At 60.1% G+C, this 27,022-nt stretch overlaps 3 protein-coding genes across 5 annotated transcripts; 2 read left to right on the top strand and 1 right to left on the bottom strand.

The window, feature by feature from the left end:
* Nucleotides 1–383: 383 nt before the first annotated feature.
* Nucleotides 384–16,119, bottom strand: MCOLN1 (mucolipin TRP cation channel 1). Of its 2 annotated transcripts, none has more exons than XM_082299439.1 (14): nt 15,783–16,119; nt 14,423–14,631; nt 13,600–13,767; nt 12,891–13,056; nt 11,604–11,685; nt 10,482–10,578; nt 8,794–8,893; nt 7,729–7,835; nt 5,879–6,028; nt 5,289–5,390; nt 4,238–4,360; nt 2,905–3,111; nt 2,328–2,458; nt 384–741 (listed from the first exon to the last, which is right to left on the bottom strand). In XM_082299439.1, exons 1-14 carry the CDS (start codon nt 16,105–16,107, stop codon nt 705–707), a joined length of 2,004 nt encoding a protein of 667 aa, XP_082155565.1. In that variant the 5' UTR covers nt 16,108–16,119; the 3' UTR covers nt 384–704. The 2 variants fall into 2 exon arrangements, with proteins under 2 accessions (XP_082155565.1, XP_082155566.1); XM_082299440.1 differs by having other exon boundaries at nt 15,571–15,919.
* LOC309583658 (uncharacterized protein) lies at nt 16,015–19,199 on the top strand. Of its 2 annotated transcripts, XM_082299441.1 has the most exons (3): nt 16,015–16,127; nt 16,503–16,584; nt 16,769–19,199. In XM_082299441.1, exons 2-3 carry the CDS (start codon nt 16,530–16,532, stop codon nt 17,941–17,943), a joined length of 1,230 nt encoding a protein of 409 aa, XP_082155567.1. In that variant the 5' UTR covers nt 16,015–16,127; nt 16,503–16,529; the 3' UTR covers nt 17,944–19,199. The 2 variants fall into 2 exon arrangements, with proteins under 2 accessions (XP_082155567.1, XP_082155568.1); XM_082299442.1 differs by lacking the exon at nt 16,015–16,127 and having other exon boundaries at nt 16,434–16,584.
* A 313-nt stretch (nt 19,200–19,512) lies between these two features.
* LOC309583568 (uncharacterized protein) lies at nt 19,513–21,408 on the top strand. Its single transcript, XM_082299311.1, has 2 exons — nt 19,513–19,953; nt 20,328–21,408. Exon 2 carries the CDS (start codon nt 20,355–20,357, stop codon nt 21,192–21,194), a length of 840 nt encoding a protein of 279 aa, XP_082155437.1. The 5' UTR covers nt 19,513–19,953; nt 20,328–20,354; the 3' UTR covers nt 21,195–21,408.
* Nucleotides 21,409–27,022: the final 5,614 nt, after the last annotated feature.

Genomic DNA, 27,022 nt, shown 5'->3' with positions numbered 1-27,022 from the left:
TTTCCCAAACTGTCCCCAAAACCCATCCTGGGGATCCCAAAGTGTCCCCAAAAACGGATCCAGGGGTCCCAAAGTATCCCCAAAAACCAGATTTGGGGGTCCCATGGCTCCAAATTTCCCCTGAAACCACACCTGGGGGTCCTGAAGTTCCAACCTACCCCCAAAAAAATCCCGATTTGGGGGTCCCAAAGTTCCAAACCCCCCCCCAAAAATCCATCCCGGAGATCCCAAAGTTCCAAACCCCCCCCAAAAAAATCCATCCCGGAGATCCCAAAGTTCCAAACCCCCCCCAAAAAAATCCATCCCGGAGATCCCAAAGTTCCAAACCCCCCCCAAAAAAATCCATCCCGGAGATCCCAAAGTTCCAAACCCCCCCCAAAAAAATCCATCCCGGAGATCCCAAAGTTCCAAACCCCCCCCAAAAAAATCCATCCCGGAGATCCCAAAGTTCCAAACCCCCCCCCAAAAATCCATCCCGGGGGTCTCCACGGAGCCCCGAGGGGGCTCCCAATCCCCCCCAGTCCTCCCAGTTTGGCACTGGGAGCCGCGTGGGGTCGGGGTCCCGGGGGTGCCACCCCAAATTTGGGGTACCGGGTGGGTAAAAGCAGAGGATAAAATAAATTAAAAGCTGGGGGGGGGTCGGGGTGTCCCCAGGGTGTCCCCGAGGTGTCCCCAAGGTGTCCCCAGGGTGTCCCCGGTGTCCCTCAGTTCACCAGCAGCGCGTTGTCCTGAGCAGGAGCCCTGTGGGGACACGATTTTGGGGGGATTTTAGGGGATTTTGGGGCAGCAGGACCTCGGGGAGACACCCCACCCTCCCCCCCCCCATCCCAAAAACCCCCGTGGGGAATTGGGGACCCCAAAAACCTGGGAAGGGGGGGCCGGGGGGGAATTTTGGGGTCATTTGGAGGTGGGGTTTGGGGTCATTTTGGGTTATTTGGGGGCTGGATTTTGGGGTCATTTTGGAGTCATTTGGGGGCTGGATTTTGGGGTTATTTGGGGATGGATTTTGGGGTCATTTTGGGTTATTTGGGGGCTGGATTTTGGGGTCATTTGGGGTTATTTGGGGATGGATTTTGGGGTCATTTTGGGGTTATTTGGGGTTATTTGGGGATGGATTTTAGGGTCATTTTGGAGTCATTTGGGGGCTGGATTTTGGGGTCATTTTGGGGTTATTTGGGGATGGATTTTGGGGTCATTTTGGGTTATTTGGGGATGGATTTTAGGGTCATTTTGGAGTCATTTGGGGGCTGGATTTTGGGGTCATTTTGGGTTATTTGGGGCTGGATTTGGCGGTCATTTGGGGCTGGATTTTGGGGTCATTTGGGGTTATTTGGGGGCTGGATTTTGGGGTCATTTTGGGTTATTTGGGGTTATTTGGGGATGGATTTTAGGGTCATTTTGGAGTCATTTGGGGGCTGGATTTTGGGGTCATTTTGGGGTTATTCGGGGCTGGATTTGGCAGTCATTTGGGGCTGGATTTTGGGGTCATTTTGGGTTATTTGGGGATGGATTTTAGGGTCATTTTGGAGTCATTTGGGGGCTGGATTTTGGGGTCGTTTGGGGGTTATTTGGGGTTATTTGGAGATGGATTTTGGGGTCATTTTGGGTTATTTGGGGATGGATTTTAGGGTCATTTTGGAGTCATTTGGGGGCTGGATTTTGGGGTCATTTTGGGTTATTTGGGGCTGGATTTGGCGGTCATTTGGGGCTGGATTTTGGGGTCATTTGGGGTTATTTGGGGGCTGGATTTTGGGGTCACTTTGGAGTCATTTGGGGATGGATTTTGGGGTTATTTTGGGGTCATTTGGGGTTATTTGGGGCTGGATTTGGGAGTCATTTGGGGCTGGATTTTAGGGTCATTTTGGGGTCATTTGGGGTTATTTGGGGATGGATTTTGGGGTCATTTTGGAGTTATTTGGGGATGGATTTTGGGGTCATTTTGGATCCATTTGGGGCTTGATTTGGGGTCATTTTGGAGTCATTTGGGGGCTGGACTTTGGATCATTTGGGGATGGATTTTGGGGATGGATTTTGGAGTCATTTTGGAGTTATTTGGGGGCAGGATTTTGGGGTCATTTTGGATCCATTTGAGGCTGGATTTTGGGCTCTTTTTGGGCTGGATTTTGGGGGGTGGATTTTGGGATCATTCTGTGATAATTCGGGGCCAGATTTCGGGATCGTTTTGGGGCCAGATTTTGGGATCATTCAGGATTCTCCCACCCCCCCACGGTCCAGGGCCAAAGTGATACCGAGGCCAAACCCTCCCCTCCCCTGAGAGTGACCCCAAACTCCCCCAAAAATGCCCCAAACCGCCCCGAAGCGCGGACCGGCCGCAGCAGCAGAGGGCGGAGCAGGAGGCGGAGCTGTCCCGGCGGAACTTCCCGGACTTGGGGCTGTCCCGACACTGCGCGATGAAGGCGTGGAGCTGCGACACGGCCGTGTCACCCTCGGACTGGTTCTGGGGGCACAGGGGACAGGGGACGGGTCAGGGACAGCGCGGTGCCACCCTCGGACTGGGGACAGGGGACGGGTCAGGGACAGCGCGGTGCCACCCTCGGACTGGGGACAGAGGATGGGTCAGGGACAGCGCGGTGCCACCCTCGGACTGGGCACAGGGGACGGGTCAGGGACAGCGCGGTGCCACCCTCGGACTGGGGACACAGGGGACAGAGGATGGGTCAGGGACAGCGCGGTGCCACCCTCGGACTGGGGACAGGGGATGGGTCAGGGACAGCGCGGTGCCACCCTCGGACTGGGCACAGGGGACGGGTCAGGGACAGGGATGAGGACAGGTGAGGGGACAGACAGACAAGGGGACAGTGACAGGTGAGGTGACAGATGATGGAATGGGTGACACCCGGGTGACGTCACACCCAGGTGACGCCCAGGTGACGCCGAGCTCACCTTGATGGTGTCGTAGGAGCCGGTGATGAGGGCGATGAAGAGGCTGAGCACCATGTAGATGAAGAGCGCGCTGAAGGAGTACAGGTACACCTGGCTGAAGAGCCACACCAGGGCCCCGCTCGGCCGCAGCGCCGCGAACGTGGCGAACATGTCATCGCCATTGACCAGCGAGAACAGGCACTCGGACACCATGGACAGCGAGCGGAACTGCGGACAGGGACACCTGGGGTCACCTGGGGTCACCTGGGGTCACCTGTGTCACACCTGTGTCACCTGTGTCACACCTGTGTCACCTGTGGGTCACCTGGGGGTCACCTGTGTCACCCCTGTGTCATCGCCATTGACCAGCGAGAACAGGCACTCGGACACCATGGACAGCGAGCGGAACTGCGGACAGGGACACCTGGGGTCACCTGGGGTCACCTGGGGTCACCTGTGTCACACCTGTGTCACCTGTGTCACACCTGTGTCACCTGTGTCACACCTGGGGTCACCTGTGTCATCTCTGTGTCACCTGGGGTCACCTGTGTCACCTGGGGTCACCTGTGTCACCTGTGTCACCCCTGTGTCACACCTGTGTCATCTCTGTGTCACCTGGGGTCACCTGTGTCACCTGTGTCACCTGTGTCACACCTGTGTCACACCTTTGTCACCCCTGTGTCACACCTGTGTCATCTCTGTGTCACCTGGGGTCACCTGTGTCACCTGTGTCACACCTGGGGTCACCTGTGTCACACCTGTGTCACCTGTGGGTCACCTGGGGGTCACCTGTGTCACCCCTGTGTCATCGCCATTGACCAGCGAGAACAGGCACTCGGACACCATGGACAGCGAGCGGAACTGCGGACAGGGACACCTGGGGTCACCTGGGGTCACCTGTGTCACACCTGTGTCACACCTGGGGTCACCTGTGTCACCTGTGTCACACCTGTGTCACCTGTGTCACACCTAGGGTCACCTGGGGGTCACCTGGGGGTCACCTGTGTCACACCTGTGTCACCCCTGTGTCACACCTGTGTCACCTGGGGGTCACCTGGGGGTCACCTGTGTCACACCTGGGGTAACCTGTGTCACACCTGTGTCACCTGTGTCACCCTCATTTCATCCATGGATTCCAGAAGGAACCCAGTCCCCAAAACCAGGATTTGGGGCAGGAAAGCAAACCCCAAACTGGGATCAGGGACTGTCCCAACCCCTAAACTGGGATCAGGGGCTCTCCCAGCCCCCAAACTGGGATCAGGGACTGTCCCAACCCCTAAACTGGGATCAGGGGCTCTCCCAGCCCCATAACCCGGGATCAGGGGCTCTCCAGCCCCAGGTCGGGTGGTCCCACCTTGACGTGGTGCGGGCCCAGCACGATCCAGCCGCAGAAGCAGTAGCCCAGGTAGATGACGGCCACGCAGCAGCAGAAGCGCATCACGCTGGGCAGCGCCGCGCGCAGCGTCACGATCAGGATCTGCGCCCCCAGAACGGGCATCGGCCCCGGGCGGGGCGGGGGAAAACGGGAATTGAGCATTTGGGGTGGGGAAATGAGGATTCGGGGCAGGGAAATGGGAATTGTCCCCAGCCCAAGCGTCCCAATGGAGGTTTTGGGCAGGGAAAATGGGATTTAATCCTGTCTGCCGGCCCTGGCCACTGGCCCCGGCTCCTGGGGTGACAGCCCTGTCCCCCTGCCCCATCCCCAGCTCCTGGGGTGACAGCCCTGTCCCCCTGCCCCATCCCTGGCCCCTGGGGTGACAGCCCTGTCCCCCTGCCCCATCCCCGGCTCCTGGGGTGACAGCCCTGTCCCTCTGCCCCATCCCCGGCTCCTGGGGTGACAGCCCTGTCCCCCTGCCCCATCCCCGGCTCCTGGGGTGACAGCCCTGTCCCCCTGCCCCATCCCTGGCCCCTGGGGTGACAGCCCTGTCCCTCTGCTCCATCCCTGGCCCCTGGCCCCGTCCCTGTCCCTATCCCCATCCCCAGGGTGACATCCCTGTCCCTGTCCCCCTGCCCCATCCCTGGCCCCTGGCCCCGTCCCTGTCCCCTCTCCCTGGCCCTGTCCCCTGGGTGACACCTCTATCCCTGTCCCCGTCCCCTCTCCCTGTCTCCTGTCTCTGTCCCTGTCCCTCTCCCTGTCCCCTCTCCCTCTCCCTCTCCCCATCCCTGTCTCCTCTGTCTCTGTCCCTGTCCCCATCCCTGGGGTGACAGCCCTGTCCCTGTCCCCTCTCCCTCTCCCTGTCCCCTCTCCCTGTCCCCATCCCGTCCCTGTCCCCATCCCCCATCCCCTCTCGCCGTCCCCTCTCCCTCTCCCTGTCCCCTCTCCCTGTCCCTGTCCCCATCCCCTGTCCCCATCCCCGTCCCCTGTCCCTGTCCCCGTCCCCGTGCCCATCCCGGTGCCCACTCACGTTGTACTTCTGGAAGAAGGTCAGGTACCGGATGACGCCGACCCACACGAGCAGCGTGGATGTGCCCAGCAGGATGCTGCACACGTCGTAGCCCGAGAAGTTCTGCGGGGACACGGCCACGGTGCCACCTCCGCCTGGGGACACCCAGGGCTTGCACAGGGCACCCCGGGGCAACCAGGTGGCACCTGGGGCTGGGGCGGCTGTGCCCCGGGCTCTGGGGACACCCAGGGCGTTGTCACCGGGGCACTGCCAGCGCTCAGGGGTGGCACTGTCCTCTCCTGGGACACCCAGGGGTGCCACTGTCCCCTCACAGAGCTCCTGGGACGCCCAGGGCGTTGTCACCGGGGCACTGCCAGCGCTCAGGGGTGCCACTGTCCCCTCCTGGGACACCCAGGGGTGCCACTGTCCCCTCCTGGGACACCCAGAGGTGGCACTGTCCCCTCTGCACCACCCAGGGACACCCCGGCCGTTGTCCCCAGGGCTCCACCAGCACCCAGGGCTGACGGCTCCCGCCTGGCGCTGGCCGTGCCCCCTCCTGGCGCCCCAGGACGTTGTGCCCGGTGCCCGCCGCGTGCCCCCCTGGCGGTGACCTTGGCCTCGATGCCGATCTTGAGGACGGTGCCCAGCACGGTGAGGAGGTCGCTGGTGACCAGCAGCAGGTACCACCCGTTGAGGAACTCCAGCCGGTCCGACAGCGCCGCCGGGCGCCCGTGGCAGCGCCACACGAAGCGGCTCCACTCCTGCGGGCACCGGCACCGGCACCGTCACCGGCACTGGCACCGGCACCGGCACTGGCACTGGCACCGGCACCGGCACTGGCACCGGCACCGGCACTGGCACAGGCACTGGCACCGGCACTGGCACCGGCACCGGCACTGGCACCGGCACTGGCACTGGCACTGGCACTGGCACTGGCACCGGCACCTCCCCGGGCTGGCACCGGCACTGGCACCTCCCCAGGCTGGCACTGCCTCCCAGTGCTCCCCAGCATCTCCAACCAACCCTTCCCAGCACCTTCCAGTGCTCCCCAGTACCTCCCAGTATCCACATCCGACCCTTCCCAGCACCTCCCAGTGCTCCCCAGTACCTCCCAGTAACCACATCCAACCCTTCCCAGTACCTCCCAGTATCCACATCCAACCCTTCCCAGCACCTCCCAGTGCTCCCCAGTACCTCCCAGTATCCACATCCAACCCCACCCACCCCATCCCATCCCAAATCCCATCCATCCCACCCCCTAAACTCCCACAAACCCCCTAAAATCCCCTAAAATCCTCTAATCCCCCTAAATCCCCTAAAACTCCCTAAATCTCCCAAACCCCCTAAAATCCTTTAAACCCCCTAAAATCCCCTAAACCCCCTAAAATTCCCTAAATCCCCCAAACCCATAAAATCCTCTAAACCCCCTAAAATCCCCTAAAACCTCCTAAACCCCCCAAACCCCCTAAAATCCCCTAAACCCCCCTAAAATCCCCCTAAAATCCCCTAAAACCTCCTAAAATCCCTAAACCCCCCTAAACCCCCTAATTCCCCTAAATCCCCTAAAATTCCCTAAATCCCCCAAACCACCTAAAATCCCCTAAACCCCCTAAACCCCCTAAAACCTCCTAAATCCCCCAAACCCCCTAAACCCCCTAATTCCCCTAAACCCCCTAAATCCCCCAAAATTCCCTAAATCCGCCAAACCCCCTAAAATCCTCTAAACCCCCTAAACCCCCCTAAGCCCCCCAAACCTCCTAAAATCCCCTAAACCCCCTAAACTCCCCTAAATTCCCCAAACCCTCTGAAATCCCCTAAACCCCCTAATTCTCCTAAATCCCCTAAATCCCCCAAACCCCCTAAAATCCCCTAAACCCCCTAAACCCCCTAATTCCCCTAAATCCCCTAAACCCCCTAATTCCCCTAAATCCCCTAAAGCCCCTAATTCCCCTAAATCCCCCAAACCCCATAAACCCCCTAAAACCTCCTAATTCCCCTAAATACCCTAAACCCCCTAAATCCCCTAAAACCCCCTAAATCCCCCAAACCCCCTAAACCCCCTAATTCCCCTAAATCCCCTAAACCCCCTCAATCCCCTAAAACCTCCTAAACCCCCTAAAACCTCCTAAATCCCCCAAACCCCCTAAAATCCCCCAAACCCCCAAACCCCCTAAAATCCCCTAAACCCCCTAAACCCCCTAATTCCCCTAAACCCCCTAAACCCCCTCAATCCCCTAAAACCTCCTAAACCCCCTAAAACCCCCTAAATCCCCCAAACCCCCTAAATCCCCTAAAACCCCCTAAATCCCCCAAACCCCCTAAACCCCCTAAATCCCCTAAAACCCCCTAAATCCCCTAAATCCCCTAAACCCCCTAAATCCCCTAAAACCCCCTAAATCCCCCAAACCCCCTAAATCCCCTAAATCCCCTAAACCCCCCCAGCCCCCCAGCCGCCGCTGACCGCCTGCAGCCGCAGCCCGCGGGCGATGGAGCGGGCACAGAGTGCCAGGGACAGCGAGCACACGGCCACCACCAGCACGTCGAAGGACAGGCGCCAGGAATTGTCACCTGCGGGGACACGGGGCCGGGGGGGGGCTGCTGTCACCTCCCGGCGACAGGGACACCCCGGGGGCACCCATGGGACAGGGGACACCCCGGGGGCACCCATGGGACAGGGACAGCCCTGGGGCACCCATGGGAACAGGGACAGCCCTGGGGACACCCCATGGGACAGGGGACACTCCTGGGGGCACCCCATGGGACAGGGACAGCCCTGGGGCACCCATGGGAACAGGGACAGCCATGGGGGCACCCATGGGAACAGGGGACAGCCCTGGGGCACCCCATGGGACAGGGACAGCCATGGGGACACCCCTGGGGACAGGGACAGCCCTGGGGGAACCCCATGGGACAGGGGACAGCCCTGGGGCACCCATGGGAACAGGGGACACTCCTGGGGGCACCCATGGGAACAGGGACAGCCCAGGGGCACCCATGGGAACAGGGACAGCCCTGGGGCACCCATGGGAACAGGGACAGCAATGGGGGCACCCCATGGGAACAGGGACAGCAATGGGGGCACCCCATGGGACAGGGACACCCCTGGGGCACCCATGGGAACAGGGACAGCCATGGGGGCACCCATGGGACAGGGGACACTCCTGGGGGCACCCATGGGAACAGGGACAGCAATGGGGCACCCCATGGGAACAGGGACAGCCATGGGGGCACCCATGGGAACAGGGGACACTCCTGGGGGCACCCATGGGAACAGGGACAGCCCTGGGGACACCCATGGGAACAGGGGACACTCCTGGGGGCACCCATGGGAACAGGGACAGCAATGGGGGCACCCCATGGGACAGGGGACACCCTCAGGGGACAGGGACACCCCTGGGGACACCCCATGGGAACAGGGGACACCCCTGGGGGCACCCCATGGGACAGGGACAGCCCTGGGGACACCCATGGGGACACCCCTGGGCACAGGTGCCACCCCCGGGCGCCGCTGTGGCCGCGGTGTCACCTCTGCCGGGCAGGGCGGGGTGGTGGCACTCCCGGATGGCCGCGCGCGTCTCCAGGCGGATCCGCAGCCGCCCGCTGTGGGCGCGGTTATCGAACGTGATCTGGGGACAGCGCGGGCACCGGCACTGGCACCGGCACTGGCACCGGCACCGGCACCGGCACCGGCACCGGCACTGGCATCGGCACCGGCACTGGCACCGGCACTGGCACCGGCACTGGCACCGGCACCGGCACCGGCACCGGCACTGGCACCGGCACCGGCACTGGCACCGGCACTGGCACCGGCACTGGCACCGGCACCGGCACCGGCACCGGCACTGGCACCGGCACCGGCATCGGCACTGGCACCGGCACTGGCACCATCACTGGCACTGGCACCGGCACTGGCACTGGCACCGGCACCGGCACCGGCACTGGCACTGGCACTGGCACTGGCACCGGAACCGGCACTGGCACCGGCACCGGCTGCCCCCCAGGGCCCACAAAGAGACAGGGAACAGCCAAGGGGACACTCAGGGGACACTCAGGGACACTCAGGGGTCACTCAGGGACACTCAGGGACACTCAGAGGACACTCAGGGGACATTCAGGGGTCACTCAGGGGACACTCAGAGGACACTCAGGGGACACTCAGGGGACACTCAGGGACACTCAGGGGACACTCAGGGGACACTCAGGGGACACTCAGGGACACTCAGAGGACACTCAGGGGACACTCAGGGTCACTCAGGGGACACTCAGGGGACACTCAGGGACACTCAGAGGACACTCAGGGGTCACTCAGAGGACACTCAGGGGACATTCAGGGGTCACTCAGGGGACACTCAGAGGACACTCAGGGGACACTCAGGGGACACTCAGGGGACACTCAGGGACACTCAGGGACACTCAGAGGACACTCAGGGGACACTCAGGGTCACTCAGGGGACACTCAGGGGACACTCAGGGACACGCAGGGGACACTCAGGGGACACTCAGGGACACGCAGGGGACACTCAGGGACACTCAGGGGACACTCAGGGTCACTCAGGGGACACTCAGAGGACACTCAGGGGACATTCAGGGGTCACTCAGGGGACACTCAGGGGACACTCAGGGACACTCAGGGACACTCAGGGGTCACTCAGGGGACACTCAGGGACACTCAGGGACACTCAGGGGTCACTCAGGGACACTCAGGGACACTTAGGGACACTCAGGGGACACTCAGGGGACACTCAGGGTCACTCAGGGGACACTCAGGGGACACTCAGGGGACACTCAGGGACACTCAGGGGACACTCAGGGTCACTCAGGGACACTCAGGGGTCACTCAGGGACACTCAGGGGACACTCAGGGGACACTCAGGGGACACTCAGGGACACTCAGGGGTCACTCAGGGGACACTCAGGGGACACTCAGGGGTCACTCAGGGGACACTCAGGGACACTCAGGGACACTCAGGGGTCACTCAGGGGACACTCAGGGACACTCAGGGGACACTCAGGGGTCACTCAGGGACACTCAGGGGTCACTCAGGGACACTCAGGGGACACTCAGGGGACACTCAGGGACACTCAGGGACACTCAGGGGACACTAAGGGGACACTCAGGGACACTCAGGGGACACTAAGGGGACACTCAGGGTCACTCAGGGGTCACTCAGGGGTCACTCAGGGGTCACTCAGGGGACACTCAGGGACACTGACGGTGACATCGAAGCTGTAGCAGTCGGGGATCTCGTTGTTGAGCAGCGTTTGGATGTTGATGGCCTTGAGCTGGAACTCGACGGTGACGTTGATCAGCCTGAGGGGACGGGGACAGGGGAGGGGACACATCCTGAGTCCCTGAAACCCCGAAAGGAAAAAACCCCAAGAAAACGGGAAAAGGGGAAAAAAAAAAAATCAAAAAAAAAACCCCCAAAAAACCAAACAAACAAAAAAAAAAACCCCGGGGAAAAGGGAAAAAAATTCCGCCCCGAAACGGCAAAAATAAAAGAACTGGAAAGGGAAAATTCCGCCCCGAAATCCTCCCCCGAAAAAAACCCCAGAGTTGCCAAAATCCCCTCCCCCCCCCCCAAAAAAAAAAACCTGGGAAAAGGGAAAAAATTCCGCCCCAAAACGCCAAAAAAAAAACACAGGGGAAAGGAAAATTCAGCCCCAAAACCCCCCCAAAAAAACACTGGGGAAAGGAAAATTTGGCCCCAAAACCACCCCCCCGAAAAAAAAAACCAAAATGCCAAAAAAAACCCAAGAAAAGGAAAAATTCCACCCCAAAGTCCCAAAAAAACCCCGGGAAAGGGGAAATTCAGCCCCAAAGTCCCAAAAAAACCCCGGGAAAGGGGAAATTCAGCCCCAAAGTCCCAAAAAAAACCCCGGGAAAGGGGAAATTCCACCCCAAACTCCCAAAAAAACCCCGGGAAAGGGGAAATTCCACCCCAAACTCCCAAAAAAACCCCGGGAAAGGGGAAATTCCACCCCAAACTCCCAAAAAAACCCCGGGAAAGGGGAAATTCCACCCCAAAGTCCCAAAAAAACCCCGGGAAAGGGGAAATTCGGCCCCAAAGTCCCAAAAAAACCCCGGGAAAGGGGAAATTCGGCCCCAAACTCCCAAAAAAACCCCGGGAAAGGGGAAATTCCACCCCAAACTCCCAAAAAAACCCCGGGAAAGGGGAAATTCGGCCCCAAAGTCCCCGTAAATCCAAGGGGGAATTTGGGGCAGATCCCACCCAGGGATTCGGGCCAAGGGAACGAAATCCCACTGGGGGTTTTGGGGCCGGGAAACGCCCCCGGGCGGGATTTGGGGGAATTTGGGGCATTTTTGGGACTGACCTGTGGAACTGGAGGGTGAAGTTGCCGTCGCTGCCGTCCAGCGCCGGCGGCCGCGGGTCCCCGGGATGCACCCACAGGCACTCTGGGGGGTCGGGGTCAGGGAGCGCCCCAAATCCCAAACCCCAAATGTCCTGGGACCATCCCAAACCCCAAATCCCAAACCCCAAATGTCCTGGGACCATCCCAAACCCCAAATCCCAAACTCCAAATGCTCCAGGACCATCCCAAACCCCAAATCCCAAACCCCAAATGTCCTGGGACCATCCCAAACCCCAAATCCCAAACCCCAAATGTCCTGGGACCATCCCAAACCCCAAATCCCAAATCCCAAATGCTCCAGGACCATCCCAAATCCCAAACCCCAAATGTCCTGGGACCATCCCAAACCCCAAATCCCAAACCCCAAATGTCCTGGGACCATCCCAAACCCCAAGCCCTGAATACTCCAGGATCATCCCAAATCCCAAACCCCAAATCCCAAATGCTCCAGGACCACCCCAAATCCCAAACCCCAAATGTCCCGGGACCATCCCAAACCCCAAATCCCAAACCCCAAACCCCACATTCCCCACACCCCAAACCCCACATTCCCCACACCCCAAACCCCACACCCCACACCCCAAATCCCCAAACCCCGCACCCCACACCCCAAACCCCACACACCCCACGTCCCCCACCCCAAATCCCCACACCCCAAATCCCCACACCCCCCAAACCCCAAATCCCCAAACCCCAGACCACCCACCCCAAATCCTCAAACCCCATAACCCAAACCCTGCACCCCACACCCACCCCACCCCAAATCCCCAAACCCCGCACTCCACACCCCAAACCCTGCACCCCACACCCCAAATCCCCAAACCCCATAACCCAAACCCCACAACCCCACACCCCAAATCCCCACACCCCAAACCCCAAATCCCCACACCCCAAACCCCCCCACCCCACACACCCCAAATCCCCACACCCCAAACTCCCCCACCCCACACCCCCCACACCCCAAATCCCCACCCACCCCACCCCAAATCCCCTCACCCCAAATCCCCCCAAATCCCCTCACCCCACACCCCTCACCCCAAATCCCCACACCCCAAACCCCCCCAAATCCCCAAATCCCCTCACCCCACACCCCTCACCCCAAATCCCCTCACCCCAAACCCCCCCAAATCCCCAAATCCCCTCACCCCACACCCCTCACCCCAAATCCCCTCACCCCAAACCCCCCCAAATCCCCAAATCCCCTCACCCCACACCCTGCAGCCCCCGCCCCACAGCCCGGCCCCGCACCGGTGACCACGGCGGGGTCGATGTCGAAGGTGTCGTTGCCGGGGTCGATGTCGCCCCTGCGGAAGCAGCGCTGGCACACCCGCAGCCCGGCCCGGCCGCCCTCGGGGCCACCCTCGGGACCACCGTAGGCGTAGTGGCCCAGGGTCTCGTTGGGGACAGCCAGGTACTGTGGGGACAGGGATGGGGACAGCTCAGTGACCCCAAACCGTCCCAATGACCCCAAACCATCCCAGTGACCCCAAACCATCCCAGCGACCCCAAAGATCGCCACGATCCCAAAACAGCTCCGTGTCCCCAAAACACGGTGACCAAAGGTCTCACTGGGGACAGCCGGGTACTGCAGGGACAGGGACGGGGACAGCTCAGTGACCCCAAACCATCCCAGCGACCCCAAACCATCCCTGTGACCCCAAACCATCCCAGTGACCCCAAACCATCCCAACGTCCCTGAAGATCACCACAATCCCAAAACACCCCTGGTGTCCCCAAAACACCCCCGTGTCCCCATTCACAGGACCAGTGGCCCACGGCCTCGTTGGGGACAGCCGGGTACGGCGGGGACAGGGACAGCGGGGCTGGGGGTGGCCCCGGGGCACCTCAGTGTCCCCAACCCACCCTGGTGTCCCCAAACCACCTCCATGGCCCTAAGGATCTCCACGTCCCCAACCCCTCCCGGTGTCCCCAACCCCTCCCGGTGTCCCCATGGCACCTTCTCGAGGGCGTAGGCCAGGTGTCCCAGGAGGTCCCCGCGGGTGTACACGGCGTGGGTGTCATCGGCGCCGTCCTCGTAGCCCTTGAGGAACAGGTGCTTGAAGGCCACCGTGTTGTCCTCCTTGAAGGCCACCACCAGCTGGTTGCTGAGCCCGAACAGGATCAGCTGGGGACAAAGGCCACCACCGCTGCCATCAGCCCCCGTCCCACCCCGGCGACGCCGCCGCGTTTCACCCCAAAACGGTGGCACCCCACCTTTGGGGACAGAGGCCACCACGACCAGGCCCTGTCCCACCCTGGTGACGCTGCTGGGCTTTGTCCCAGGACACTCCAATATCCCTTTCCAAGCGTCCCTGTGCCCCCTGTGCCCACTGTCCCCATGTCCCTGTGCCCGCTGTCCCCATGTCCCTGTGCCCCCTCCCCGCTGTCCCCGTGCCCCCTGTGCCCCCTCCATGCTGTCCCTATGTCCCTTTGCCCCCTCCCCACAGTCCCAGCCCCCTGTGCCCGCTGTCCCCATGTCCCCGTGCCCCCTCCATGCTGTCCCCATGTCCCTTTGCCCCCTCCCCACAGTCCCAGCCCCCCGTGCCCGCTGTCCCCGTGCCCCCTCCCCACTGTCCCCATGTCCCTGTGCCCCCTCCCTGCTGGCCCAGCCCCCTGTGCCCGCTGTCCCCATGTCCCTGTGCCCGCTGTTCCTGTGTCCCCGCGCCCCCTCCCCGCAGTCCCATCCCCCTGTCCCCGCAGTCCCAGCCCCCTGTCCCCGTCTCCCAGCCCCCTGTCCCCGTGTCCCCGAGCCCCCTCCGCGCCGTCCCCGGCGGTGGCACCTGCACGGTGACGAGGACGATCTTGGCGAGCTGCAGCGCGAGCTTCACGGGCCGGCGGCCGCGGGCTCGGTACTTGTCACAGGGGCTCATGAAGAAATACTTGAGGCGGCGGCGCAGCTCCTCCTCCTCCTCCTCCTCTTCCTCCGCCGGCGCCGGGGCCGCCCCGGCCGTGCCGTACCCGGGGCCGCGGCTCAGCAGCCGCTCGGTCTCTGGGGACACCCGCCGGTGTCACCCCCTGGCCCGGTGTCCCCGGCGGTGTCTCCCCTTTGTGCCAGCCCCGCCCGGTTCCCGGTAGCCCCTGTGGCCCGTCCCCCCCGGTGTGGTGTCACTCCCACTCGGTGTCACCCCTGGTCCGTGTCACCCCTGCCCCGATGTCACCCCTGGTCCGTGTCACCGCCTGTCCCGGTGTCACCCCTGTCTCCGGTGTCACCCCTGTCTCCGGTGTCACCCCTGTCTCCGGTGTCACCCCTGGTCTGGTGCCACCCCTGCCCCGGTGTCACCCCTGATCCGTGTCACCCCTGCCCCGGTGTCACCCCTTGTCCGTGTCACCCCTGTCCCGGTGTCACCCCTGTCCCGGTGTCACCCCTGGTCCGTGTCACCCCTGTCCCGGTGTCACCCCTGGTCCGTGTCACCCCTGGTCCGGTGTCACCCCTGTCTCCGGTGTCACCCCTGTCTCCGGTGTCGCCCCCTTGTGCCAGCCCCGCCCGGTTCCCGGGATCCCCGGTGGCCCGGTCCCTCCTCGCCCCAGTGTCACCCCTCACCCCTCGGCCTCTCGGTCCGGTGTCGCTCCCCTGCCCCGCTGTCCCCTGTCCCCGTTAACCCCCTCGTTCCGGTGTGCCTCCTGCTCGCTGTCCTCCCTGCCCACTCCACAGTGTCGCCCGTCCCCGTTAACCCTCCGGGCCCGGTCCCCGGACCCCCCTCGCCCCGGTGTCTCCCCCGCCACCCCGCGCGGTTCCCGGTACTCACGGTCCCCGTGGCCACCTTGTCCCGTTCCCATCCCTGTCCCCTTCCCGAACTGCCAGTCCCAAACTCCCTGTCCAGTTCCCCCATTCCCGGTCCCTTCCCCATTCCCAGTCCCACACTCCCGGTCCCATTCCCGGTCCCTTCCCACATTCCCGGTCCCATTCCCGGTTCCCGTCCCCTCTCACCGGACGCCGCCGCCATCGCCCCGGCCCCGCCGCGGCCTCACGTGACCGGGAAAGCAGCGCCCGCCCACCGGCGCCCACCAATCACCGCGCGCGATCGCGCCCTGATTTGCATAACCCCGCCCTCCCGGTGGCCACGCCCAGCACCGGCTGCGGCCGCCCCGGGTCCCCGTTTCCTCCCAGTTCCCTCCCAGTGCTCCCAGGAAGAGCCGCACTGGGAGGGCTCGTGCTCCCAGTTCCTTCCCGGTGCTGCCGGTGCCGCTCCCAGTGCTCCCAGTAGCGCTCGCAGTGCCGCGCGGGGCGGGGCCGCTTTGGGAGCCGCCCCGGGCACAGCGCGGCTGCTTTGGGGTGTGGGAACGTGCCCGGGCCGGGGCGGGAGCGGAGGAGCCGCGGGAGGAAGAGGAGGGAGGAGCAGGAGGAGGAAGAGGAAGAGGAGGAGCAGGAGGAGCAGGAGGAGCAGGAAGAGGAGGAGCAGCAGCAGAAGCGCGCGGTTCCCCCGCCCGGCCGCTGAGGCCGCAGCTGCCCCGGCTCCGGCAGCATCGCCCCCGCCGCATCCCGAGGCGAGCGGGGAGGGGGAGCTCGCCCCAAATCCATCGGGGCTCTCCGGGGGCTTTGTCGCGGGGCAGGCGATGTTGGGAGCTTGCAGGAGCCCAAAGCTGAGGCGCAGATGCGCCTTGGGGGGGTGTGGGGGCGATGCCGGTTTTGGGGATCCCGGGAGAGGCGGGGGGTGGAAGGCGGGAGCCGCGGAGTGGGGAGAGCCGAAGGGGCGATCCCGGAGCCGCGGGAGCCCCGGCAGCCTGGAGGGGTGGGGGAGGCTGGAGATGAGCGGGCTCCGGGCCCCCCGAGGCTGAACGGGGCGGGGACTTCTCGAGCTGGGCTCGGGCTTGGGCAGCACCAAACCCAAGGCGCTCAGGCCTCGTTTTCCCCCCGAGCAGGATTTGGCATCGGCAAGGCGCGGCCGGATGGAGGAGGAGGAGGCCGCGAGGAAGGGGAAGATGGCTCGGGAGCCGCAGGCAGGTGAGGAGGAAGTCAGTGCCCGTTTCCCCTCTGTCCTGCTCCATCTCCCAGCCCAGCATCGCCCCCGGCTGCAGGACAGCCCCGCTGCCGACGCCGTCCTGCCGGGGACGGACTGGGGGGATCTCCCTGCCCTTCCCTTTGGCACGGAGGCAAATCCCATCCTCTGCTTGTCCTTCCTCCCCAGACAAGGAGCTGAGCACGGAGCCCAGGGAGGACAAATGCCCGCGGCAGAAGCTGGTGGGAGAGGCCGTTTTGAGCGGCTCCACGGCGCAGGAATGCAACGGGGAGGAAAAGCCCCGGAGATGCCGCAGGAGGAGGGGCTGCAAACGCAGCCCAAGGAGCTCTGAGGAGGAAGGAGCCTCGCTGGGCCGGGAAAGCGGCCGGAGCTGCGGCCGGAGCTCGGAGCTGGGGGTCCATGAGCAGCCCCACGCTGGGGAGAAGCCCCACAAGTGCTCAGAATGTGGGAAGAGCTTCAGGTGGAGATCCTACCTAATCCGCCACTGGACAGTCCACACTGGGGAGAGGCCCTACGAGTGTGGGGAGTGTGGGAAGAGCTTCAGGTGGAAATCCTACCTAATCCGCCACTGGCCAGTCCACACTGGGGAACGGCCCTACGAGTGTGGGGAGTGTGGGCAGAGCTGCAGAGACCACTCCAGTCTCATTGTCCACCAGAGGATCCACACTGGGGAGAGGCCGTATGAGTGTGGGGAGTGTGGGAAGAGCTTCAGAGAAAGGTCCAAACTGATCATCCACCAGAGGATCCACACCGGGGAACGGCCCTACGAGTGTGGGGAGTGTGGGAAGAGGTTCAGCTGCAGGTCCAGCCTGATCATCCACCGGAGGATCCACACTGGGGAAATGCCCTACAAGTGTGGGGAGTGTGGGAAGAGGTTTAAGACCAGCACCGTTCTCCTCATGCACCAGCAGACGCACACCGGGGAGAGGCCCTACGAGTGCCCCGAGTGTGGGAAGAGGTTTCTGACCAGCTTCCGTCTCGTCCGGCACCAGCGCGTTCACACGGATGAGAGGCCCTTCCACTGCCCCGACTGCGGGAAGGGCTTCAAGTACCACTCTGGCTTCGTCAGACACCAGCGCATCCACACTGGGGAGAGGCCCTACGAGTGTGGGGAGTGTGGGAAGAGGTTTCCGACCACCAATGAGCTCCTCATGCACCAGCGCGTTCACACGGATGAGAGGCCCTTCCGCTGCCCCGACTGCGGGAAGGGCTTCAAGGAAAACTCCAGCCTCAACGTCCACCGGCGCATCCACACCGGGGAGAGGCCCTACGAATGTCCCCAGTGTGGGAAGAGCTTCTCACAGAGCTCTAACTTGTCCCAACACCGACGGAGGCACCACTAAGGGAAGCGCCGCGAGTGCCCCGAGTGTGGGAAGAGCTTCGTGCGCTGCTCCAGCCCCATCCCCCGTGGGAGGATCGGCGTTGGATGATCCCCAGTGACCCCCGTTGGGCAGAGCCCCGGAGATCCGTGGTGCCGCTGATCCGTGTTGGGAAGATACAGGAGAAGTGCTCACGAAGGATGTCTGCACGTCGGGCGGCTCTCTCGAAAGCTGTTTATTGCACAGCCAAAGTTCCAGCAGCTCAGGGAGTGGGTGGCCAGAGCCAGCCCTGCAGCTGTCACCTACAGCTCTGGGCACACCTGGAGCCGCTTTCTGTTCAAGTTACAAAGCGTTATTTACCTTTCTTTGCTGAGTATCTCAGTCCATGACGACCACTAAGCACCATACACAGCACCTTTACATCTGCCCACAGCCTATCACAGCTACTCCCATTATCATATTTTAGTCATTATTATTCAATCCCAAGAGTGAGTAAGTTACAGCTTAAGCATCCAGTGCAAAATTCTCAGACCTTTCTTCTGCCTGCCACATGGACATTTCTCGTTTGCCTGCCATATCTCTCTTTTTGGTAAAAACCTGTTTTCTATTTACTTATGCTCTTCCTGAGACTCATTTACGCGGTGAAGAACACGCCTTTGTTTGTAGTCCCACACCTTGGTCGTAATCATAAAAATCTCCTTCGCACTCATCTCCGACCTTTGCCGTCTCCGTTATTCAGTGATCACTGGTTCAGCAGAACATCTTTTGCTCTGTATCAAAACTTGCTTTCGGTTCTGTCTCATCCCCAGTTTGTACATTCAGAGCTCTTTCTGCCAAGCCGACGAACCTGTGCCACGTTCTTGCCAAATTTTCATCCTCTCCAACAGGAAGGCACCAGGCTGGGGGGCTCCGCCTCTTCCTGGCTCCCCGTGGCCTTGACTTTCTTTTCGTTTCTCTTTGTCCTTTCCAGACACCCAAACTCGGGATAAAAATAAAGACGTTGAACTGAGAAGCAGATGGGCACGTGGGGGGATCTTCCAGGGGATCTGGGGGATGCCGGCTTGGAGGGAGTTGGGGGTTCCTGGGAGGGACTTGGGGGTCGCTCAGGGCTTTGGGCACCCCAGGCCGAGCGGCTCCGGCTGCGCTGGGAGACCCTGGCGGAGGTTCTGGGGCAGCTGCTCAAGGACCCCCTGCCCTGGACCTGTCCCCATGTCCCCCGTCCCTGTTCCCGGGGTCGCCTGTCCACGATCCCGCTCTCCCCGCTGTCACTCCTCCCCCCATTTATGTGTCCCCCCAGTGCCAGTCCCGTCCCGCTCCCATCCCGGACCGGATCCCGTTCCCGGTCCCATTCCCATTGTCTGTCCCGGTCCCACATTCCCGGTCCCCTCCCCATTCCCGGTCCCACATTCCGGGTCCCACATTCCCGGTCCCACATTCCCGGTCCCACATTCCCGGTCCCATTCCATTCCATTCCCGTTCCCAATTTTCCATTCCCTGTCCCGGGCCCCTCTCACCGGACGCCGCCACCCTCGCCCGGGCCCCGCCCACCGGCGCCCACCAATCACCGCGCGCGATCGCGCCCTGATTTGCATAACCCCGCCCTCCCGGTGGCCACGCCCAGCACCGGCTGCGGCCGCCCCGGGTCCCCGTTTCCTCCCAGTTCCCTCCCAGTGCTCCCAGGAAGAGCCGCACTGGGAGGGCTCGTGCTCCCAGTTCCTTCCCGGTGCTGCCGGTGCCGCTCCCAGTGCTCCCAGTAGCGCTCGCAGTGCCGCGCGGGGCGGGGCCGCTTTGGGAGCCGCCCCGGGCACAGCGCGGCTGCTTTGGGGTGTGGGAACGTGCCCGGGCCGGGGCGGGAGCGGAGGAGCCGCGGGAGGAAGAGGAGGGAGGAGCAGGAGGAGGAAGAGGAAGAGGAGGAGCAGGAGGCGGAGGAGCAGGAAGAGGAGGAGCAGCAGCAGAAGCGCGCGGTTCCCCCGCCCGGCCGCTGAGGCCGCAGCTGCCCCGGCTCCGGCAGCATCGCCCCCGCCGCATCCCGAGGTGAGCGGGGAGGGGGAGCTCGCCCCAAATCCATCGGGGCTCTCCGGGGGCTTTGTCGCGGGGCAGGCGATGTTGGGAGCTTGCAGGAGCCCAAAGCTGAGGCGCAGATGCGCCTTGGGGGGGTGTGGGGGCGATGCCGGTTTTGGGGATCCCGGGAGAGGCGGGCGGTGGAAGGCGGGAGCCGCGGAGTGGGGAGAGCCGAAGGGGCGATCCCGGAGCCGCGGGAGCCCCGCAGCCTGGAGGGGTGGGGGAGGCTGGAGATGAGCGGGCTCCGGGCCCCCCGAGGCTGAACGGGGCGGGGACTTCTCGAGCTGGGCTCGGGCTTGGGCAGCACCAAACCCAAGGCGCTCAGGCCTCGTTTTCCCCCCGAGCAGGATTTGGCATCGGCAAGGCGCGGCCGGATGGAGGAGGAGGAGGCCGTGAGGAAGGGGAAGATGGCCCGGGAGCCGCAGGCAGGTGAGGAGGAAGTCAGTGGCCACACTGAGGAGAGCCCGTACGAGTCTGGGGAGTGTGGGAAGAGCTTCAGAGACCTCTCCGGACTCATCAAGCCCCAGAGGACCCACACTGGGGAGAGACCCTACGAGTGTCCCGAGTGTTGGAAGAGCTTCAGGCAGAGGTCCAACCTGATCGTCCACCAGAGGGTCCACACCGGGGAGAGGCCCTACGAGTGTGGGGAGTGTGGGAAGAGCTTCAGCTATAGCTCCAGCCTGATCCAGCACCAGAGGATCCACACCGGGGAACGGCCCTACGAGTGTGGGGTGTGTGGGAAGAGCTTCAGAGAAAGTTCCAACCTGATCATCCACCGGAGGATCCACACCGGCGAGAGGCCCTACGAGTGTGGGGAGTGTGGGAAGAGGTTTCTGGCCAGCGCTGAGCTTGTCAAGCACCAGCGGATTCACACGGATGAGAGGCCCTTCCGCTGCCCCTACTGCGGGAAGGGCTTCAAGTACAACTCCACCCTCGTCAAGCACCAGCTCATCCACACCGGGGAAATGCCCTACGAGTGCGGGAAGTGTGGGAAGAAGTTTCCGACCACCACTGGGCTCTTCCGGCACCAGAGCGTTCACACGGATGAGAGGCCCTTCAGCTGCCCCTACTGCGGGAAGGGCTTCAAGTACAACTCCACCCTCATCGCCCACCGGCACATCCACACCGGGGAGAGGCCCTTCGAGTGTGGAGAGTGTGGGAAGAACTTCTCCTGCAGCTCTTCCTTGTCCCGACACCGACGGATGCACCACTAAGGGAAGCGCCGCGAGTGCCCCGAGTGTGGGAAGAGCTTCGTGCGCTGCTCCAGCCCCATCCCCCGTGGGAGGATCGGCGTTGGATGATCCCCAGTGACCCCCGTTGGGCAGAGCCCCGGAGATCCGTGGTGCCGCTGATCCGTGTTGGGAAGGCACCAGGCTGGGGGGGCTTTGGATTCGCGTTTTTATTTTATCCATCCACTTTTGCATTTCACTGCGAGCTGTTGTGCCTTTTTTTTGCATATCCCCACCCACCCTTCCCACGATCTGCATGTTGATATTTGCATAATCCCACCCCCTGGCACCCACGATGCCCCGTGTCTGCCCACCCTCTTATTTGCATATACACCTGGGGGAGCTGGGAGCGGTCCCAAATCCCACAAAGTTCCCCCCGAAATGCCACAAAATCCCACAAAAATCCCTCCCCCCAAATTCCCTCCAAATCCCCACAAAATTTCCCCCCCAAGTCCCCCAAAATTCCCCCCAAAATTCTCCGCAAATTCCCCCCAAATTTTCCCCCAAAATGCCATTAAATTCCCTCCAAATTCTCCGCAAATTCCCCCCAAATTTTCCCCCAAAATGCCATTAAATTCCCTCCAAATTCTCCGCAAATTCCCCCCAAATTTTCCCCCAAAATGCCATTAAATTCCCTCCAAAATTGCACAAAATCCCCCCCAAAATTTGCCCCAAAATCCCCCCCAAAAATCCCACAAACTTCCCCCCGTCCCCCCAAAATTCCCCAGAAAAGCCTCACAAAATTCCCCCCCAAAATCCCACAGAATTCGCTCAAAATTCCCCAGAAAAACCCCACAAAATTCACCCCCAAATCCCACAAATCGCTCCGAAATCCCGCAAAGTTTTGCCCCCCCCAAATCCCACAGAATTCTCCCAAAATTCCCCTCAAAATCCCACGAAATTCCCCCCCAGAATCCCACTGAATTCGCCCAAAAATTCCTCAGAAAAACCCCACAAAATTTGCCCAAAAATCCCACAAGATTCTCCCCAAATCCCCCCAAAAATCCCATAAAATTCACCCCAAAATCCCACCGAATTCGCCCAAAATTTCTCTCAAAATCCCATAAAATTCCCCCCAAAAATCTCACAAAAGTTCCCACCCAAAATCCCACCAAATTTCCCCAAAATCCCACAGAATTCCCCCCAAAACCCCCCCGATTCCCATCCCCATCAAATTCCCGGCCCTTCCCGGGCAATTCCGGCACCTGGGAATCCCAAAAAATCCTGGAGTGAAGGGAAAAAGGGGGGGATTTATCCAGCTGGGAATGGGGCAGGGATTGGGATTGGGAATTTGGAGTTGGGATGGGAATGGGAATTGGGGATTGGGATTGGGAATGGGAATTGGGAATTGGGATTGGGATGGGAATTGGGATTGGGAATGGGAATTGGGATGGGAATGGGAATTGGGAATTGGGATGGGAATTGGGATTGGGAATTGGGATGGGAGTGGGAATTGGGATGGGAATGGGAATTGGGATTGGGATGGGAATGGGGATTGGGATGGGAATGGGAATTGGGATTGGGATGGGAATGGGAATTGGGAATTGGGATTGGGATGGGAATTGGGATTGGGATGGGAGTGGGAATTGGGATGGGAGTGGGAATTGGGATGGGAATGGGAATTGGGAATTGGGAGTGGGAATTGGGATGGGAATGGGAATTGGGATTGGGATGGGAGTGGGAATGGGAATTGGGATGGGGAATTGGGAACTGGGATGGGAATGGGAATTGGGAATTGGGAATTGGGAATTGGGAACTGGGATGGGAATGGGAATTGGGATGGGACTGGGAATGCTCCATCCCCATCCCTGGCACCCCCTCCCCTCTTCCCGAGCGGGGATTATCCCGATCCATGGATCCCTTGGATCCCACCCTGCTGGGAGCCCAGCTCCAGCCCCAATCCCCAATTAAATCCCCAATTAAATCCCCAATTAAATCCCCAATTAAATCCCCAATTAAATCCCCAATTAATCCCAGCAGGGCCTTTTCCCGGAGCCGGCAGGAGCTCGGCCGCGCTTCCCAAAATTCCTCCTCCTCCTTCTCCTCTCCTGCCTCTTCCCAGCTCCCGTCCCGGTGCCAGGAGCCGGATCCGTGCCCGTTTTGGGATCCGTGCCCGTTTTGGGATCCGTGCCCATTCTGGGATCCGTGCCCATTCCCAGTTTCCCGTGGGATCTGTGCCCGTTCCTGGGATCCATGCCCATTCCCGGTTTCCCATGGGATCCATGCCCATTCCCGGTTTCCCATGGGATCCGTGCCCATTCCCGGTCTCCAGGAGCTGGATCTGTGCCCATTCCCGGTTTCCCGTGGGATCTGTGCCCATTCCCGGTTTCCCATGGGATCCGTGCCCATTCCCATTTCCCACGGGATCCGTGCCCATTCCCAGTTTCCAGCAGGATCTGTGCCCATTCCCGGTTTCCCACGGGATCCGTGCCCATTCCCATTTTCCACGGGATCCGTGCCCATTCCCAGTTTCCAGGAGCCGGATCTGTGCCCATTCCCTGTTTCCCATGGGATCTGTGCCCATTCCCGGTTTCCCATGGGATCCGTGCCCATTCCCGGTCTCCAGGAGCTGGATCTGTGCCCATTCCCGGTTTCCCATGGGATCCGTGCCCATTCCCGGTTTCCAGGAGCTGGATCCGTGCCCATTCCCTGTTTCCCATGGGATCCATGCCCATTCCCATTTTCCACGGGATCCGTGCCCATTCCCATTTTCCACGGGATCCGTGCCCATTCCCAGTTTCCAGGAGCCGGATCCGTGCCCATTCCCGGTTTCCCACGGGATCCGTGCCCATTCCCATTTCCCACGGGATCCGTGCCCATTCCCGGTCTCCAGGAGCGAGATCCATGCCCATTCCCGGTTTCCCATGGGATCCGTGCCCATTCCCAATCTCCAGGAGCCAGATCCATGCCCATTCCCTGTTTCCCATGGGATCCGTGCCCATTCCCATTTTCCACGGGATCCGTGCCCATTCCCAGTTTCCAGGAGCCGGATCTGTGCCCATTCCTGATCTCCAGGAGCCGGATCCGTGCCCATTCCCATTTTCCACGGGACCCGTGCCCATTCCCAGTTTCCAGGAGCCGGATCCGTGCCCATTCCCTGTTTCCCATGGGATCTGTGCCCATTCCCGGTTTCCCATGGGATCCGTGCCCATTCCTGATCTCCAGGAGCCGGATCCGTGCCCATTCCCATTTTCCAGTGGGATCAGTGCCCATTCCCAGTTTCCAGGAGCCGGATCCGTGCCCATTCCCATTTTCCCATGGGATCCGTGCCCATTCCCAGTTTCCCGCAGGATCTGTGCCCATTCCCGGTTTCCCACGGGATCCGTGCCCATTCCCGGTTTCCCACGGGATCCGTGCCCATTCCCGGTTTCCAGGAGCCGGATGCTGCTTCCAGCAGCAAATTCCCGGTTTCCCGGGGCGGGCGGGAACGCGGCCGGCGGGGACTTGGCCGAGCCCCCGCCTCGGCTCCATCCCTTTGGGATCGTCCCAACCCTTCGGGATCATTCCCAAACCTCCTGGCTCATCCCATTCCCTCCATCCCTTCCCCCTTTTCCACCCTCTTCTCCCACTTTTCCAACCTTTTTCCCCCTTTCCTGTCTTTTCTTCCTCCTTTTGTCTCCTCTTTTCCCAGTTTCCCTCCTCTTTTCCCATTTTTCCATCCCCTTTTCCCATTTTTCCATCCCCTTTTCCCATTTTCCCTCCTCTCTTCCCATTTTCCCTCCTCTTTTCCCAGTTTTCCATCCCCTTTTCCCATTTTTCCTCCTCTTTTCCCATTTTCCCTCCTCTTTTCCTGGTTTTCCATCCTCTTTTCCCATTTTCCCTCCTCTTTTCCCATTTTTCCATCCCCTTTACCCCACATCTATCCTCTTCCTCTTGGAAAAATGGGCAGAAAACGCCAGGAAAACGTCAGGAAAATGTCAGGAAAACGTCAGGAAAACGCCAGGAAAACATCAGGAAAACCAACCCAGGGAGAAAGAAATTAAAATCATAATTTAAAAAATGAATTAAAAACTGGGAAAAAAGGGAGGGAAAAGGGGAAAAGGATAAAAACAAAACAAAAAATCACCGGATGCCACAAAAGAGCGGAGAGGGGTTTTTTTTGTTTTATTTGCCGTCGAAATAAAGATGGAATTTGGCCCCAAAATTCCCCCCCAAAAAAATATGGAAAAACCCAAGGCAGAGCAGCTCCATGCGGCAGGAATCCGAGGGAATTCCAGGAGAACCGGAGAGGAGGAGGGAAAAAGGGGGAAAAAATCGAGGAATTGGGAATAAATCGCAGGGGGGAGGGGAAAAAATTATCCAGTGAGGTGGAGGAAAATGTGGGAAAGGGAGAAAAAAGGGGGGGAAAAGGGAAAAAAGGGGAAAAAAAGGGGGGGGAAAGAGAGGGGAAATGGGGAAAAAAGAGGAAAAGGGGGAAAAAAGAGGGGGAAAGGGGAAAAATGAGGGAAAAGGGGGGAAAACAGAGGGGAAAAGAAGGAGAAAAGAGGGATAAAAGAAAAAAGGGGGGGAAGAGGGGAAAATGGGGGAAAAATGAGGGGAAAAAGGGGGGAAAGAAGAAAAAAGAGGGAGAAAAGAGGGAAAAAAGAGGAGAAAAGGGGAAAAAAGGGGGGGAAATGGGGAAAGGAGAGAAAAAGGGGGGAAAAGAGGGAAAAGGGGGGGAAAAAGAGGGAAAAAGGGGAAAATGGGGGGGAAAGGGGAAAGGAGAGAAAAAAGGGGGGGAAAAGGGGGGAAAAGAAAAAAAGAGGGGAAAAGGGGAAAAAGGAGGAAAAAGGGGGAAATGGGGGGAAAGGGGGAAAGGAGAGAAAAAAGGGAAAAGAGGAGAAAGGGGGGAAAGGGGGGGAAAAGAAAGGAAAAAAAGAGGGAAAATGGGGGGAAAATGAGAGGGGGAAAAGGGAGGAAAGAGAGAGAAGAAAGGTGGAAAAAGAGGGAAGAGGAGGGGGAAAAAGTGGGGCACAAAAGAGAAAAAAAAGGGGAAAAAAGAGGGGAAAAGAAGGAAAAAAGGGAAAAAAGAAAAAAGGGGGGGAAAAAGGGGAAAAGAAGGAAAAAAGGGAAACAAGAGGGAAAAAAGGGGAAAAAGGGAAAAAGAAGGAAAAAAGGGAAAAAAGAGGGAAAAAGAGGGGAAAAAGGGAAAAAAAGAGAGAAAAAAGGGAAAAAAGAGAAAAAAGGGAAAAAGAGGGAAAAAAGGGAAAAAAGGGAAAAAAGGGAAAAAAGGGAAAAAAGAGAGAAAAAAGGGAAAAAAGAGGGGGGGAAAGGGAAAAAAGAGAAAAAAGGGGAAAAAAGAGGGGGGGAAAGGGAAAAAAGAGAAAAAAGGGGAAAAAAGAGGAAAAAAGGGAAAAAAGAGGGAAAAAAGAGAAAGAAAGAGAGAAAAAAGGGGAAAAAAGAGGGGGGAAAAGGGAAAGAAAGAGAGAAAAAAGGGAAAAAGAGAGAAAAAAGGGAAAAAAGAGGGAAAAAAGGGAAAAAAGAGGGAAAAAAGGGGAAAAAGAGAGAAAAAAGGGGAAAAAAGAGAAAAAAAAGGGGAAAAAAGAGGGGGGAAAGGGAAAAAAGAGGGGGGAAGGGAAAAAAGAGAGAAAAAAGGGGAAAAAAGAGAGAAAAAAGGGGAAAAAAGAGGGGGGAAAAGGGAAAAAAGAGAAAAAAGGGGAAAAAAGAGGAAAAAAGGGAAAAAAGAGGGAAAAAAGAGAAAGAAAGAGAGAAAAAAGGGGAAAAAAGAGGGGGGGGAAAGGGAAAGAAAGATAGAAAAAAGGGAAAAAGAGAGAAAAAAGGGAAAAAAGAGGAAAAAAGGGAAAAAAGAGGGAAAAAAGGGGAAAAAGAGAGAA

The sequence above is a fragment of the Coloeus monedula genome (genome assembly GCF_965178545.1).
Source record: "Coloeus monedula genome assembly, chromosome: 31".
Lineage (NCBI taxonomy): Eukaryota > Metazoa > Chordata > Aves > Passeriformes > Corvidae > Coloeus > Coloeus monedula.
This window is presented reverse-complemented; position numbering and strand designations above follow the sequence as displayed.

Excerpts from the sequence above, each read along its gene's own strand:
- LOC309583568 (XM_082299311.1), top strand. The coding sequence starts at position 20,355 with ATGGAGGAGGAGGAGGCCGTGAGGAAGGGGAAGATGGCCCGGGAGCCG.
- LOC309583658 (XM_082299441.1), top strand. The coding sequence starts at position 16,530 with ATGGAGGAGGAGGAGGCCGCGAGGAAGGGGAAGATGGCTCGGGAGCCG. Across the intron at positions 16,585-16,768 it reads GGCTCGGGAGCCGCAGGCAG|ACAAGGAGCTGAGCACGGAG; the intron begins GTGAGGAGGAAG and ends CTTCCTCCCCAG.
- MCOLN1 (XM_082299439.1), bottom strand. The coding sequence starts at position 16,107 with ATGCTGCCGGAGCCGGGGCAGCTGCGGCCTCAGCGGCCGGGCGGGGGA. Across the intron at positions 7,836-8,793 it reads CCCCGCCCTGCCCGGCAGAG|GTGACAATTCCTGGCGCCTG; the intron begins GTGACACCGCGG and ends GTGTCCCCGCAG. Across the intron at positions 5,391-5,878 it reads AGATCGGCATCGAGGCCAAG|AACTTCTCGGGCTACGACGT; the intron begins GTCACCGCCAGG and ends GTGTCCCCGCAG.